At 39.6% G+C, this 17581-nt stretch overlaps 1 protein-coding gene and 1 long non-coding RNA gene across 4 annotated transcripts; both read right to left on the minus strand.

Moving 5' to 3' along the window:
- Window positions 1-3989: 3989 nt before the first annotated feature.
- On the minus strand, window positions 3990-6139 carry LOC144044326 (uncharacterized). The gene is made up of 3 exons (XR_013291253.1): window positions 5767-6139; window positions 4377-4432; window positions 3990-4290 (listed from the first exon to the last, which is right to left on the minus strand). It is a non-coding gene; the product is annotated as an uncharacterized LOC144044326 (long non-coding RNA).
- A 3684-nt stretch (window positions 6140-9823) lies between these two features.
- Window positions 9824-17364, minus strand: angptl6 (angiopoietin-like 6). Of its 3 annotated transcripts, none has more exons than XM_077558660.1 (8): window positions 17231-17364; window positions 16964-17142; window positions 15459-15929; window positions 13974-14111; window positions 13702-13894; window positions 12904-13097; window positions 10252-10522; window positions 9824-10172 (listed from the first exon to the last, which is right to left on the minus strand). In XM_077558660.1, exons 2-8 carry the CDS (start codon window positions 16970-16972, stop codon window positions 9988-9990), a joined length of 1461 nt encoding a protein of 486 aa, XP_077414786.1. In that variant the 5' UTR covers window positions 16973-17142; window positions 17231-17364; the 3' UTR covers window positions 9824-9987. The 3 variants fall into 3 exon arrangements, with proteins under 3 accessions (XP_077414786.1, XP_077414785.1, XP_077414784.1); XM_077558659.1 differs by having other exon boundaries at window positions 12950-13097; window positions 16964-17171; window positions 17231-17266; XM_077558658.1 differs by having other exon boundaries at window positions 16964-17171; window positions 17231-17261.
- Window positions 17365-17581: the final 217 nt, after the last annotated feature.

Here is a 17581-nt window from a genome sequence, read left to right on the forward strand (position 1 = left end):
CCAATCTCAGCACGTGTACGGTAATCGGCATTTCAAAGACAGAGGCAAAAATGTTCTTTACAACAAATGTCACATGACAATAGCCTGAAAAGCGGTGAGTCGTGTCGGTCGTTACCTGAGCCCTTAGGCCAGGGGTCGGCAACCTTTACTGTCAAAAGAGTCATTTTTAGGCCAAATAAATAACCAAAAATCTGTCTGGAGCCACAAAACATTTGAAGATTGTGATAAAAGAAACAGTGTGTTAGTGTTAGTCTAATGTACTGAGGGCCCAAGACAGTGCGAATTTGAGCTACACCATAACAAGAAAAATATGCAGCATCCATGAGATTCATTTTCTTCTACCTTTAATCTTTCATTGTTTTTATTTACAATTTTTGTGTGTGTAATTTTTTGTGCTTAATTTTTCATAATTTTTGTTTTACTTTTCTGCTTTTTTTGGTCAAATTTCTTACATTTTTGACAATTTTATAGACGTGGTAATTTTCTGCCTCTTCCTCCTTTTTTGGACATTTTATGGCTATTTTTTTAAAACTTATTTTCTGCCCTTTTTGCAATAATTTTTTTGGACAGATTTATGTAATTTTGTGGTAATTTTTGGGATTCCTTCTTGTTTTTGGACATTTTATAGTTATTTTTTGAACATTTTCTTTCCTGCCTTTTCTTAAATACATTTTCTGACTTTTTTTGTGAATGTTGTGGACATTTTATGGTAATTTTCAGGATTTGTTCTTTTTTTGCGGACATTTTACAGTTACTTTTTAAACATTTTATTTTCTGTCATTTAAAAAAAAAATCTGACTGTTTTAGGCAATTTCATGGACATTTTATGGTAATTTTCTGCTTTTCCTCTTCCTTTTTGGACATTTTTAAAAACTTTTTCATCCAACTTGAAAATTTGGACTGGATTTTTTTCAAATATGTAATTAGTCTCTTTTTTTTTATCTAAATAATTAATTTATTTAAAGAATATTTTATCTAAAAATAAAAATACATATGTTTTAAAGCCACAGGAAGCTACATGAGAGAGACTAAAGTGCCACATGTGGCTCCAGAGCTGCAGGTTGCAGACCCCTGCCTTAGGCACTGTGATGTCATTTTCAGTTGACAGTAAGTGACAAAATGGCCGCCCCCTGACTGAGATGGATCAAAATGGGTAAATTGTTCTGCTTAATTCATATTCTACAAACACAATATTAATCAGAATGCCATCAATGAGGGCGGATAGAACATACAGTATTAAGGTATCTCGATACATTAAACGAGTGAGTCAAGTTTATGTATCATCTATGTTGCAAGCCTTCACAACAGGCCCGGGATGAGACGACCCGCTGAATTTAAGCATATTACTAAGCGGAGGAAAAGAAACTAACCAGGATTCCCTCAGTAGTGGCGAGTGAAGAGGGAAGAGCCCAGCGCCGAATCCCCGCCCGCGGGAGGGCGCAGGAAATGTGGCGTACGGAAGGTCGCTTTGCCCGGCACCGCCCGGTTCCTAGGGGGATATTGTCAGTTCGGCCTTTGAAACTGCACTGGCCGTCTCTTCTTGTTCAAATAGATAAAGATCAGGGCGAGACTTATAAAATTACATTCATTGACACAATTTCTTCAACAGTAACTTTATAAACATGTTCTTTTTGATTAATTTATAGATTATTTACATAAAGTTTTTCAGGTCTTCACTCTATATAAACAGTTGGATCAAAAATGACCTTTTTATGGGTAAAAATAAAATAAATGGACAGATCCTCTACTTGGGTCAATTTGAAGCAAATTTGGATCAGAAATTGGGTCATATTGCATAAAACAACCCAGAAAGCTGGATCAGATCGTCTGTTTGACCTACTTTGGGTAAAAAAAATTGAGTAATTTTCTACAAAACAACCCACAAAATTGGGTTAGATCCTCTACTTGCATCAATTTCACCTAACTTTGGGTACAAAATTAGGTTATTTTTTGTTTTATAAAATAACCCAGAAAGTTGGATTAGATCATCTATTTGGGTCTGTTTGACCCAACTTTGGGTAAAAAAATTGGGTAATTTTATATAAAACAACCCAGAAAGTTCGGTTAGATCCTCTACTTGCATCAATTTGACCTAACTTTGGGTAAAAAATTTGGTCATTTTTTGTTTTATTAAAAAACCCGGAAATTTTAATCTGATTATCTATTTGCGTCAATTTGACCCAAAGATTGGTCAAAAATTGGGTCATTTTTTTGTTGTTGTATAAAACCCAGAAAATTGGGTCAGATCTACTTAGATCAAGTTGACCAAACTTTCGGTAAAAAAAGTGTAATTTTGTATATAATGACCCATAATATTGGGCCAGATATTCTACTTGGGTTAATTTGACCAAATTCTGGGTCAAAAACTGGTTGATTTTGTACAAAACCCATAAAGTTTGGTCAAATTGAACCATAAAGTGGGTTGGTCCATTTTTTATCCATAATTGGATTACTTTTGACCTAACTGTTTTTAGTGTGCAAATCAAATAATTGAACAAAATGTTCTTTTGTGTCAAATATGAAGTGGAAATTATAATACAACACACAGTTTTATCCTTTATTGAGGAGGGAGACGTGACAATGGGCTGGAAAAATACTTTTTTGAAAACACGACTTCAATTAAAAAAAGATTACTTAGTTTTCAAGGATACAAAGTTGTAAAAGTTTCTCTTAAACATCTGATGTGTATCAAATGCTTGAACAGTGATTTTGTTGCTGATGTTGTGTTTCACAAATAAGAAGATATTTTAGTTGAACACACCCACGTATCATTTAGTGAGACAGCAAAAACAAACTGTAATAAATGAATAAAGTGTAATGAATCTTTGTTTTGTTTTTCTCAGGATTGTACAGTATATGTGTAAAAGTTAACCTTTTGAAATGTGTTGCTTCTCCAATGAATGACCAAATTGTTATTCTTATAAACGTTCCCCCCACTCAGTCCCTGCTTCCCCCGCCTTAGCACAGTGGGCAGTGCCACATTAAGAGGCTCATTAGTTAAATCTATTTGCATTTAACGAGTGAGTCAAGTGTACAGTATGTAGCATCTATGTCACAAGCCTGTTTGCAACAGAGCCGGTTTCTAGGGGGATATTGTTAGTTTGGTCCTTGAAACTGTACTGACCCCCGTCTCTTCCTGTTCAAACAGATAAAGATCAGGGCGAGGACTACAAGCACCACGAACACACACACCAAAATGACTGCCACAGGGGCCGGACTGCTTTCGGGAACTGGACTGCTTTCGGGGATTGGACTGCTTTTGAGCTCCGGACTGCTAACGGGCTCCGGACTGTGAACTGGACTGCTTTCGTGAACTGGACTATTTTCGCGAACTGGACTGCTTTCAGGGACTGAACTGCTTTCGGGGACCAGATTATTTTCAGGGCACGGACTGCTTTCCGGGACTGCAAGAAAAATAAAAAATTAAAAGCACAACTGCAGAGCCAGAAAGTATGCATTCAAAGTCAGATAATGCACCCCCCAAATACTATAAGAACCAAACTGTCACTTTGCCTGGCATCAGCAAATATTGTGAGACTCCAGCTGTGTTTTGCGTTTTCTTTGGCTTTTTTCTTTTTTTTAGGGAGATGCCACATCAGAAGGCTACCAGTAATGACAAAGATGAAAAGTGGAGGCTCGGTGCAATAAGAACAGCATTACTTGCATAACAAGTTTGAGTATTAAATATTGATTATTAACTCATTGAATGCCAGCCATTTGCAGCGCTGCCATCCCCTCAGTGCCAGACATTTTACAGGATTTTAACCAATTTTTGAAAGCCTACCGAATATTGTGTTCTATGGGTATATAACATGGGACCTACCGAAAGAAAGCTTAAACCCTAATCTTTCATCAGAAAAAAAAAGTTCATTCTTGAGTAATCAGCAGTAGAAAAGAGGCAAGTTTACCCGAAAAATTCTGTTTTTGAAAAAAATAAACGGATAAATCGAAGGTTTTGTGAAAAGATGCATTCAGAGTAAAAATTCAACTTTGACAGCAATACTTTTTGTTTTTATTACAGGTCAAACATATAAAAAGTTTTGTTTTCTTCAAAATAACTTCAAACAGTTCAGGAAAAAAAACAATATTGTTCCAAAAACCAATTATCCAACTACAAAATTATCCAAGTATCTATTTACAATTGACTGAGTTATTTACAAGTGGTGTGCAGTCTCATCCACCTTGATGGCGCATACTTTCTAGGAGAGGTGAACGCATTGTCCTTTGTGCAACATGATGCACACCACAGTCAGCATAATGCCATCTAATGATCATCTCGACGTCTGCTACCTGATGTGCACAATAAAAAATAAATGAATACAAGTCATCATAAACATATTTACTTTTTTCGATGTGAAGAAAAAAAACATGTTTACCTTTCTTTACACTGCAACAGGAGGAGCTTGAGTGGTTCTGGTGCTGAATTCACAATCTAATGTAAGGATAAAGGTACATTACAAAAAATACTTTGTTTTTGCTGCACTTGCATTTATTACCACAAGCCTCATGTTCCTTATTCTGCACGGCATCCAATATATCTTTGATACTTTCATTTATTCAGTGGTTTTAGCCGAACTGACCCGACCAGTTTTTTGTGTTTTTTTATTTTTATTTTTTTACTTATCATGCACTGCTATCTATAACTCCACATTTACATAGTCTGTAACACACGAGGCAATAGATATCAATGACCTTTTGCACGTGACGTCACAGCCCTCATGGGAACGCCCCCTCAGGGACGCTGGACCGCAAAAGAGACACTTGCCTGTATTGTAACCATTGAATGTAGTACAGCGTAAAGTCCTTTATCAAATTGATTATCTTATAAAATGGTCACATCTTGCTGTGCGGTCGGTTGTACCGACAGACAAAGGAGTAAACCAAATGTTTACAAAGATTGTAACAGAGGTGTCGAATTGCGTGTTTCAAATCACAATAACAAGCCAGATGCCAGCCAACTCCAACTGCACGAACGCACAGCTTAGTTTTCAAATGCACCTTCTTGAAAACTATTAAGTGCATTCGACTGTTTAATAATGGCGGATTTCGTCTTTGTGCTTGGAGTTTTTCCACTCTGGAGCCGGCTGGAATCATATTCATGAAATGACTGCATAGCTTACCACTACGATAGTCATTTGTTCCATGTTAGTAAACATAGTAACATAACATAACATCACAGCGTTTCAATATAGAACGGACTATGTAAAAATAAGTCAGTTAGCATGATAAACAAGTTTTACCTTTGCATTACGAGGTATATTGTCCCCCGGTGCGAGCGGAGCATCTCGTCCCAGAGACTCAGCCAGCGACAAGCGTTTAAATCAGAAGAGACGGCATTGACTACATATTGATATAGGTCGTGCAAGGTGTGAATTCCGGCAAAGTCGGCGATTTGATTAACTTTGGTAAAAACAGCAGCCAACAGAAGGTAAGGGGCTGTTTTCAAACTAGCGATCTCAAACTAAAGTAAATATCGCGCTCTATGAGTCCCGACTAAATGTGCAACTTCGACTGACAGGCGACCTTAGGTTGAAGTAGTAGATTCCATGGCTCGATGGGCAATAATAACTTTTAATTTGTAAAATAGCAGTCGCTAAGTCGCTCCGGGTCACGTACACTTCTATTCAACAATTATTTCCTTCGGTCGTTCGTCGTAGGGCAGTAACGTGATCACGTGACGTCGGTACAAATGGTCAGTAGGCATCATATGACATGGGCTGATGGACAGTGAAAGGGGTCATCTTGAAGTTATGAAATTTAGCTCACCTCGATGGCGATGCAGCTTTCCCCCGAAGCTGCATCTCCTGATGTTTACTGCGTGGATCCTTTGGATCCGTGGCGTGCTTCCTCGATGCAGTTTCCCCACGGAGCTTTATCCGGTAAACGGTAAAGTCAAGGAGACGCGTGATCACCTGGTGGCTTGACAAGGGGGGCGTTTCAGCGAAACAGCCCTATGACGTTTGCTACGTGGCTTCTTTGGTTTCATTGTGGCGTGCTAGCTCGATGTTGTTTAAACACGAAGCTTCATCCGGTGAACGGGTAAGTTAAAGATAGGAGTCATCACCCGGTAATTTCCCAAGTCTTGACAAATTTCTTTTCGCAAATGCTCTTCCATATGCTCCCACCTACTCCACTAACATGCTGGCTCTCCTCTGGTCAAAGCTACTGTTGCCATCTACTGGCAATCACTCTTCATTACAGTCATTTTTATCACTCAAAAAAACGGCTCCACACAACTTTTATTGGAATAACTTGATCGTGACTTTTTCCTTCTACTCTCGAATGTGGCTACAACTTAACAGTATCAGACCGCGTGCAACCACACTGAGCCTTAGGGCCAAATGGGGTTCAACATGAACAGCGCTCTAAATAAAGGCACACACAGACAAAGGCAGGACAGTATAAAATAATTTAAATAAAGTCGATTTTGGGACATTTAACATTGATTCTGAATCGTACTAAATGAGAATCGTGATTCTTATGAGAATCAATTTTTTTTGGCACACCCCTAATATTTATTGTACCGATTTATTGTATTCTTGGAAATATTTTTTATTGTATCAATTTATTGCATTCTAAATGTATTTATTATTATGATTACATTATAGTGTTTGAAAATTTAATCGTGTGTCTACATAGATCACTAAGCATGACCAGCTCAGTGACCTAGTGGTAGAGTGTCTAACCTGAGACTGGAAGGTTGTGGGTTCAATCCCTGGCTGGGTCATTCCAAAGATTATTTATAAAAAAAATGTCAGTCAGGTTGTCATATTCCATGTACACTGTGTCGATGTCCGCTATTCTTTTTTTTCTGGCGAGCTTAGTATTGTTCATTCAGTAATTTTACCGATTTAACATGTCATCATCATTGCTCTCTTTTAAAAAAAAGAAATATATATATATATTTTTTAAATTAATTTCTATTTTGTATGTGGGTGAGCATGTGCGTGTGTGTGCGTGCGTGTGGGTGTGTATTCATTAGTTCACCTAAAACCTATTAAAAATCCCATACTGTTCACCTAAACCGAATAGTTCAGAATCCAGCTAGAGTCGTGAGGTTGTCAGGAGACCCGAGGAAGGATCTAAGAAAAGAAAGGAAAGTGAAATACAGCACCTACTACCCACTGGGTTACCAACCAGAGTCTTTCACCAACCCCAGAAACATCTAAATTCCAACAAATTAGAGAGACCTCAAGGGCCCAAAGGAGAGACTGAGGAAAGGAAGGAAGGATAGACGAAGCAGAGTGAGATCCACAGACATCAGCCTCCACCGATTCAACGACCAGAGGAAGAAGCATATTGTGTCTGAGTTCGATAGATGCTGGTGTGGTGGATCTGGCATGCATGAAAATTTCCACCAAAGAGGTGGAGCCGTCGACCCCCACCAGGACAGAGCAAGCGCAACACCTCAGGGCCCCCCAGGCCACGGCAGCACCAAGGGACAACCCCCGGGCCACCGGCCGGAGAGCAAACCAAGGAGCCAGGAGCGCCCCCCCCCCCACCTCAACACAGCCCGCGCCCCCAACCCAACGCACCAGGACGGGGCACTGCAGGCCCGCCAGGCACCCCACCGGTCCACAGCCCCCACTCCCCCCACGACCCCCAATGGCGAATTTAAGCGGCAGTGACAGTCCATTTATATGTAGTCCCTGGTTGAGTTGGACATTCACGTCCTGCATCTGTTGATGCGGTAGCGGATCATCAACAGAGGGCGCTAGTGTGACGCCCAGCTGAGTCAACCTGAAAGGCACAACGATTCACTAATGAAAATGAAGATGACCTGTTTTTACAAGTGCAGGATGAATAGTATACAGTTTGATGACTAAAATTGATCTGTTTATCGCTGGTGTCTCAAATGGTGACAGAATTGGGCGCACATAGAACATCCTTGACAGACTTTTCTCAAAATGGTGACACTCATGCAATACTCACATATTGTACACCGCCAACAGCAAATAACTTAAACGTAATCACCATTAAAGCCGACATCATTTCCTTTCCGGCTCCAGCCAATCTGAGAGGTTCAAAAAAATTAACTGTACAGACGCTCCCCACCTTACGAACGAGTTACGTTCCGGACGATCGTTCGTAAGGTGAATTTGTTCGTAAGTTGCTTCAGTGCTATATTTTGTATTATAATTTATGTTTAAAGCCTATATAAGTATATTGAAGGTTTATATAAGTATGTTTAAGGCTTGTACAAGTAACCTGCATTGGTTTGTACTGAAAAAAACGTAATAAAATGGAGAGAATACGTACAGTACTGTACTGTACTACGTATGTTAGAAAGAGAGAGCGAGACACACACACACAGTATGTACATGTACGTAATAAGATAAATAAAATGAAGTTTAACTTACTTTTGGAAGATGTACTCGATGCTTAAGGAGATGATGGAGGAGGAGGAAGAGGAGGATTTTATATCATGAGAGATTCTTCGTCATCGCTGGAATCGGCTTCAAAAGTTATTTCCTCCTTCATGGGGACCGGCGTTTCTTCCTCCTCCTCCTCGACACGTTGCTGAGCCTCCAATGAGCTCTCACAGCGCCAAGCGTCGGTATTAGCGGCGGAAAGAAGCACTACGCGCAATACAAAGTCGAACTTACAGCATCTCTTTCCGAACATTTTTCGACATACTGTACGCGCAGAAATGTTCGTATGTACCGTTGTTCGTAACTCGAATGTTCGTAAGTAGGGGAGCGTCTGTATTCCCTTACAGGGAAAAACATGTAATCAGATTACAGGTACATTTATTAAAAATGGGGATTATTTTGAGGGATTACAAATCCTACGATGAGAGCGGGCAAGAAAGAGTGAGTGAGCGGGTGAGAGAGAGAGCAAGCAAGAGAGAGAGACTTGTTGACGTCGTGTCGGGCACGCGGCCTGTTTAAAAGGGTTCACGGACGAAAGGAAGTAAGTGGCCACCGGTATTTACGGTTTGGAACATACTTGTCTAGCTGAAGGACCGATTTATCTTTAACAAAGGAAACATTTCAGATGAGAGTCGATCCTGCGGCATGCTACGCTGAACGTCTTGCTAGCTGCCGCTACAACATAATGTGAGTTACATCTTCTGAACAAATATCCCTCCCACCAATTCACCATACACAATATGGCTTAACTGGGATAAAAAAAAGTTTATTTTGCAGTTAATGACACGAGTGGTCATCCTCATAGCATTATTAGTGCATGTGTGCGTGGGTGAAATGACCATGCAAATGTGCTTTTAAAAGCACAATTTGTCACTTTTCTCCCTATTCATTGGATATCTATCTGTCTGTCTGTCTGGCCTTCAATCAATCAATATATCTATACTGTACATACAATTAATTATACAAGCACTTTTGCTATTGGTAGGCTGCCCGGGTCCCTATCACCTGCATATAGCAGGAGCGCACTGTATAGGAATCTAAATTGTGGTGATATTTTTATTTTGACTTCATGAGTATACTTGGTATTGGAGTAATCCAAAGTAATAGATACATTACATTAATATTATGATACTTGGATTACGTTACTAACTACATTTTTTAGCAGGCAACTTGTAACTGCAACGGAATACATTTTAAAAGTAACCCTCCCAACCCTGGTTAATACAGTCCAAAGGTGGATGGCCATCAACATCCAAAGTGCTATCCTTCCAGGTAATAAAAAACTAAAGGTGGAATGAAGAAGAGTTTCACAATGTTTTAGCTGATGGTCATCTTCAGGACTACCAGCTTTTCTCAGCTCCCTGAAGATTCTCCTTACAATAACAACCCCACAAGCCTGCAATAAGAGATGCAACGCACAAGAAACCTTAAAACAGATGAGACAGAAATGATTTTCTGCTTTTTTAACGTCATTTTATTGCAACAGAAATCATGAAAACTAAAACTATAAGGCCGTCATGACAGAAAATCGGTAGGCAAATGTCAGTGAAGGACCTCGAAAGCAGCAAAAAGAGAAGGCCAATACACATTCCCTCCCATGACCGTGATGCAAACATTAAATGGGCTTGACCATCATAAGGACCCGCTTAAGTGAGTAGGACCCTCCGTGGAATTCCGCCCAGTACACGCCGTCCTGGTAGCGACTGCGATAGTGACCGCCCCGATACCACACACCGTTGAGATTGGAGTGGGCGCACATGTGGTACCACCAGCCTCCTTTCTGGTAGTGGGCACAGTTACCTGCGGACGCAGCAACAACAACGTGAAACTAATAAACCCTCAAATCTCAAGAGGCCGTGAACATGATAGCAATGTGAACCTGTGTAGCCGTCTTTGTCCCGATCCAGAGTGGTGAAGGCCTTGTTGTTGTGCCATGAAAGCGAGTCACCTGCGTTGCCCCGATACTGTCCCAACCGCAGTCTGTACCAGTCGCTCTCCGGCTCCAGCCGGAAGCTGTCGTACTCTGCGAACACCTGTCGACCCTGCCAATCGTCCAGAACCACGCGCAGCTTGTATTTGGCTTGTTTGGCCAGCCAGTACAGGTGCTCCAGGCCCAGCCAGTACTCGCCATCCAGGTTCCCAAAGCCTTGCTGGAAGACATTTTACAGATATGATTGATCATGTTAACATTGTAGTTTTGTAGCAATAAAGGGCACAATTAACTGGGTTGCCAGCTAAACCAGATGTCAGATGGGTTTCTATGGAGCTACAACACTGACAATGAGATTTGGTATTTAAAAAAAAAAAAATGTAATTGTGGAAAAAGCTGCACTGACATTGAAACAAGTATTGATATTGCAAAAGGTTGTATTGAAAAATAAAATAGACATTGAAAAAAACCACTACTTTCTTTAGGCATTTTTTTTGTAGTATGATGTCTTTTTTACAGATTATTTTTACACTCTTTTTTTCGAGTGTCACAGATTTCAACAGATTTTTTTTTTTTTTTTTTCAGTTCCAATTTATTGGCAGTGTTTTAACATGGATTTATGGATATTATTTATTATATATATATATATATATATATATATATATATATATATATATATATATATATATATATACCCATTAAAAAATTAAAGTATAAATAAATACACAAATAAAAACCGAGATTCAAAAAAATTAAATAAATGTAGAGATAAATACAAAAAATAAATACATAAATAGAATTAAATATCAATAAATAAAACTGCTCTGCTTTCACATTTATTTATTTCATGCTGCAGACGCTCTGTCAGGTCAAAATGTTATTCAAATGAGGGAACGGTCCAAAGCGTGTCTTGGGCTACGTTCACACTGCAGGTCTTAATGCTCAATTCCGATTTTTTGGTGAAATCAGATTTTTTTTGAGTAAGTGTTCACATTACCTATGAATTGCGACCTCAGTCTGTCTGCTGTGTGGACGCAATGCGTCCCCAAAGTGACCCGCATGCGCACAAGAAGATACAACGTCACTCACCACGCTGTGTTTGCGGAAGTAAATACGTATGGTACAGCGTGTCAGGGCCACGGACTTTTACCATCTCATAACTACAGAGAACTGGTGCAGGAGGTAGAAATAAAGTTTTGTTTCTGTTTGAGCGCCTCATCTCACAGGGACCTCTCCTTTTTTTTTTTCCTCCCTAACGATGACGTCACCTAATAAATGAGCCGTCTGCGTGGCTAAATTACTAATATCACCACCACAAATGTCATCCTTCTACTTCATGTTTCAAGTGAGATTAAATTAAAGTCAAACATAAAGCTACAACTCTTACTCGAAACAACTTTGCCGATTCACGTATGTCTCCCGAGCCGTGCGTATGCGTCAAGCATAAATCAAGCACGAAATAAATAAATGTGAGAGCAGAGCGGTTTTATTTATTGATAGAATCTATTTATATATTTATTTTTGTATTTATTTTTATTTTTTGAATCTAGTTTTTTATTTTTGTATTTCATTTTGCTTTTATGTATTTATTTATTTATGTATTTATTTATTTTTTAATTTTGGCAGTTTTGGTCCCTGTATCAGATCTGGCCCGCCACATCATTTTATGTGGCCCATGACAGCAAATCAACTCAACTTACAAGATGCTTGCTAAAATCTGTAACAAAACTTAAAATTGTCATATATGTAATAAATAATAGCGTTGAAATATCGTTTTTTTTTTTGTTGCCAAAAATCTCTATATTTTTTGAACAAAAGTTGAATAAATAATTATTCTTGATTTCTGATTTCAAAAGTAGTTATCTATCAGTTTGTTGTGTAGTGTTAAAGCTACTAAACACAGAATTCAATTTTGAATCGCTACTGCCACCTGTGGCCCAAAAAATTAAACTGCACAGAACCTTTAGTACACAATGGGCACATTAAGTCACATCCACAGGCAGAGGGCGGGAAATTTAAACCCGAATCCAGCCTGAAAACTATTTGCCAGAGGCTTGCAGGAGAACCCACTGTGAACAGCTAATGTGTTAATCTACTAATTAGAAGATGTTTCAGTCATACATGGTCAAATAAAAAGGCTTTGTAAAGACATTTTTGTCCAAATTGTTACAAAGAGCAGCTTTAAGTAATATGAGGAAGCGGTGAAATATTTACAGTAAATGGTTTCACAGTCATAAGGACCCTCCAAATAAAACCGTGACTACAATGTGGCCCGTGACAAAAAAAGGTGGAGTATTACAAATGAAGGGAGCGAGGTCCACATCTGGGTGAACAACTCGGAAATCATGGAACTTTTTCAAGCACTGCTAGATGGCCATAAATAATCAAAATGAACACAAGAAACCTATGATCGACCGGTGGAAATTCAATGGAGTGCGGTTCCCTAGGTGGTAAAGTCAAAATAAAAATCTGAACCCGTGGAATTTTGGATTAAGATTTCTCGTCCATGTCATCTTTAGTTTGGTTAATGACTGACACTTGTGCATTTAAATGAGTAAGGTTTTAGCTCTAAACCCCAGACCTTCCATTACCCCCCCCAACCTTATACTGCTCCCAAGTCCTGAAGAAGTTGACAGAGCCGTCCTGCCTCCTCTGGATGACAGTCCAGCCCCCCTGAGCATGATTCTGTTCACACCAGGCCTGCAGGAGTCGGTTAGCGTTCTGCAAGCGCAGCAGGTAGATGCCGCTGGTCGTCTCGCCGGATTCCAGCACGTGTTGGCAGTCCCGCCACGGCCCTGAGCCGCAAGGAACAAGAGAGCGGGCGCAGTCTTTTGTTTTATATCAATATCAGAATTCATGTTTCCATTAAGAGTGAAGAAGAAACAGTTTGGTATGATGGAATGCACTGACGTATACACAAAGCCACGTCTCCCACACAATGCCTAACGATCATTCCAAGGTGTTTTCGAGGACATTTTGATTGCTAATTTCAAACATTCCGATAAGGCGTGCACGCTGCCATTGACATTGTTTTGGCATTCCCAGAGAGATAAGGAGGTCACTGACTCCATCGGCATTTGCTGCTCGTGCACGTATGCAGACAAAAACATTGAGGGTTAAACTAGGCTTGGTGTTTCATTTTTCATCTTAGTGAAACATTTTGGATAATTGTATCTATGCTACCAGATAGGCTGGGAAAGATTATTCTCTGTTCCCAGTGTACAAAACAAGATTCATATTTGGTCATCCAGCAGCCCCCATTCAGCTGCAATTCTTACAGACCTTTTCCATAGTCTTCTCAGGGGATTGCAATGACGAACACAATTTTTATTTTAGTTTTTACAATTTTACCTCCCTTACGGGTCACGATCATATGTTCCAATGAGAGATTGTACATGCCTGGGGTCTTGGTCACAGGGAAGCTAATGACAGGCTGGGCCGTCGAAGGACTGGCGGTGGTGCTGGGAATCAGAAGTGCTCCCAAAGGGTTGTCTTGCTGCAGAGCACTTAGGTCCCTTTGAAGGTCGTTGCTGATTTCAGAGCTGTCATTAAGCAGCGTGCTCGACTGGCTTCTCGGCGGCTCCGTCGGCACCTGTGCAGGGAGAAAACAAATTCACTGGAATGTGATACGTTATAAAGACTGTGTTAAAAATGACAGACCACTTTCTTACCAGGTCAGACAGGGACTCATCCTTACATTGGCATTGCTTCTCCAAGCGGGCGATCAATTGGCTTTGAGAGCTCATCATGGACATGAGTGCTCCGTATTTCTTCTCCAGTTCCCTGAAGTTGCCGGACACCTGCAGCGCCTGATGAGATTCCACATTAGATGTTAGCAAGCTTTTCATGATGTAATGGGGCCAGGAAATAACCCTAGTGGGAATAGCAAAATTACAAAAAAAGTCAAAAGATTAAAAATGCACTAGAAAGTGCATGTGCAAACACACATACAGCAAAGCCTCTATGTAACTTCCACTCAGGCTAAATTTAGACCCTCCCCAACATTCAAGGACGCCGAAGTGCGATGCATGAAAGTTGTCATTGTACACAGAATATTGCACTTTGCCTTATATGGCACATTTACCGTATGCTTAGGGATGTTCGCTACCACTTTTTTGGAGACCGACACAAGTACGAATACTCAACTCTTGAGTAGTCAGTCACCGATACCAATACTTAGTACCGATACCACTGATAGTATTTTTTTTATATATATAAAATTTCCCCCTAAAAAACAATGACAGATCATTTTAAAGAAAGGCCTATATATCCCAATTTAGCATTTAACTTGAAATTGCATAACATTTCTGACAATATTCTGTTCTTCTCATTTCTAATTTCTCGCCCCTGATCGTAAAACGGCCACAAGCGGGCGAGTATTAACCTTGCCAGCAAGCTCCCGAATGAATCTGCCGAGTGAAGTTCCAGATTGATAATGTGAAAAAAGGCCGGGTATCGACCCAATACCAATACTTGTCATTAGTACTTGCCCATGCCTACTTATGGTCAAATTACAGCAAAACTAGCATACAAACTAAAACTAAAATTAAGCAAAACAAGCCTGCAGAAAACTAAAGCAGCCTACAATGATGAGGTTTGAGGTTTTTACTCAATAATGCACTAGTGCAAATGAAAAAAATTTAAGTATAAATGTCAACAGTTTATAGGTCATTTAAAGAAATCAAATATACATTTTTATTTATGTATTATATATATATGTATATATGTGTGTGTGTGTGTGCCAGACAAATGTTTTTTTTTTATTTTTATGAAATAAGTACTTCAGTCAACCCTAAGACTACACAATACCAGTCTCAGTCCTGGAGTCCTGCTTCTTGTCGGATAATTTAGTAAATAGCTGTAAATACTATTTCTTGTACTTCTTTTGATGTATCCCTATATCTGTAAGCTGCTACTTGCTTCATATTGTATTCGGTAAATAGCTAATTAGTTGGTTGGTTGGTTGGTTCTAAGATCTACGTACTTCCTTGACACCAATTACTACTTTGCTAAAAGCCAGAGCTTTTGTGCCATCTTGTGGTATCTTGAAGCCATTTTTCAGCAAATATCTGAGGATCAGTTCCACAGAAGAAAAAAAAGAACAGGTGAATCCGTGATACGGAAACTGCAAATAAGCAGGGGTTGACTGTACTCACATGCGTTGTCGCGTTCAGCAGGAGGTTCTCCACCCGGCGTTGCTCCAAGGCCTGGTCCTTCTTGTTGATGACCTCCTGCAGCAGCTGGCTGTAGAGCTGGGCGATGCGGGAGTTCATGCCGCTGCTCTCCTTGCGCAGGATTCTCATCTCCGTGATGAAGCTGCCCTCCTGCTCCAGCGATGTCTGCAGGCTCCGCAGCTGCTCTTGCTGGCGCTTCAGCTCCGCCCGTAACGCAGCAACCTCCGACTGGTTGGCGGCAGTGGCGGCGGCCTTCGTGTCCAAGCACAACGCTCCGGATAGTTTCTGCTGCGGGACGATGAACGTATAGGAGCAACGGTCCGCTTTGACATCTGAGGAACTTGGTGGATGCTTCTCCGTGGTCTCCCGAATGGATCTCAGGCCATTTGCCTGTAGCAACTCTAGACTTAATGCCGACAGGAGAATCAGTCCTGTTAATGTTGTGTGCTCCATCTTTGGAGGAGAAAAGAGATCATGATAAGAGTCTTTATAATTGATTGTATTTATATTGAATACAAAGCAGTGATTCTATTGCTACACTAGATTGCATATGCTGGCATGCCTTTTTGTTTCATTTGCCAATGGTGCACAAATGATTCCACTAGACATATTCTGCCTAGCAACAACATGTGATGCAAGCAAGAACCAGAACTGGAGCAAATGTGTTGATTTATGGTGCCATGTTTTCTTAAATATTAAAAAAAACATTGATTTGAGTGTAAAACACTTTCACGTGCCTTGTGCTGACCACATGTTTCCTTGCAAAGTGACAACAAACAACACTTGGCAGAGTTTTACTGACGAAGGCATCTAGAATCAACACACATCTCCACGTTGCAGTCAGCTGGATCCTTTGTCACAACAAGCAGGGTCAACGTCGTAAACGCACCAATCACACAATGTTGACAAACCCTTCATACGAAAAGGCCACTTAAGAAGTGAATCCCAAGATTTAGTGGAAACTATTTTAATATCACTTTACGAGTGTATCGATAAGATTTTAATTTACATTTTAAAGAATATGTATGAAAAAAGGAACAGAAAGTGGCAAATAAAAACAATAGAAAAAGATTGCATTGTGCAGGATATACGACATTAGTAGGTCCAATATCAGAATAAATATACTACTGTTTTAGACAACGCACTGAAAACCTGAGCTACTCTATTATTAAGTTGAAAATCTATAAATATACACTTTTAATGTAGGTCTCAAATATATATATATATATATATAAATCAAATCTCTATTAAAACCAAAGTAAAGTTGAATGTTTAATATGTCATTATATCATTTTAAATAAGGATGCTAATTGCTATATATAAAAAGCAGTCCAGTCCAATACTAACATCATCTGTAGCATGTTCAAATGAATTATTTAATATATATATATATATATTTGGTGCAACATAAATGCTCTTTGCAGGTTAAATATTTTCTGCTAAGCATTAAATATTATGTATACAGTATTAAGTAATTAAAAACTTACTGTGCTCATGTGCTCTTCAGAATTCAATTGGCCGAATTCAGTCCTCCTAACTGCCGAATATTCTCCGTGAATTGAGAAAATAGGATCGAGGGCGGAAATGTGGATAGATGGGGAGAGGGAGAAGAGTGACACCCAGCAGCTTGTCCTGCAGCCCCTTGTTTGTGTGCAGAGGTCACAGCCTGTGCAGGAAGTTGAATGAGGGAGAGGGCTAATTACAAAGTATGAATGTGTGCAAAATGACGCCTCCTCTGCATGCTCCGTACTCACTGGAAGAGTTGAGGCAAGCGTCGCCTCTCCTCCCTCAACATCAACCTGAAAGGCTGAAACAATCAAATTACCTTGATGCAACTGATCTACAGTCTTATCACATTTGTTTGTAGTCAGACGTACACTGTAATGTAATGTATTTAATAGTACTACGCTATTGTTGCAAATATTTGTTGAGAAATTTAACAAAATGTAAATAGACAGATATATGGTGCAGTATAGTGACTACTACTAATACTACCACTAATAATAATAATAATAATAATAACAATCATCATCTTGACATGATGTAAAATTGTAAAATATAGTAACTATGAATGAACTCATTGCAAAGCCCATGACTGATTATCA

The sequence above is a fragment of the Vanacampus margaritifer genome, chromosome 2, assembly GCF_051991255.1.
Source record: "Vanacampus margaritifer isolate UIUO_Vmar chromosome 2, RoL_Vmar_1.0, whole genome shotgun sequence".
NCBI lineage: Eukaryota > Metazoa > Chordata > Actinopteri > Syngnathiformes > Syngnathidae > Vanacampus > Vanacampus margaritifer.

Bases quoted from the DNA above. Each gene is read 5' to 3' on its own strand.
- angptl6 (XM_077558660.1), bottom strand. The intron at 14,112-15,458 runs GTGAGTACAGTC...GAATCTCATCAG, and splicing joins TGCTGAACGCGACAACGCAT to GCGCTGCAGGTGTCCGGCAA. The intron at 13,895-13,973 runs GTAAGAAAGTGG...CTCCCTGCACAG, and splicing joins ATGAGTCCCTGTCTGACCTG to GTGCCGACGGAGCCGCCGAG.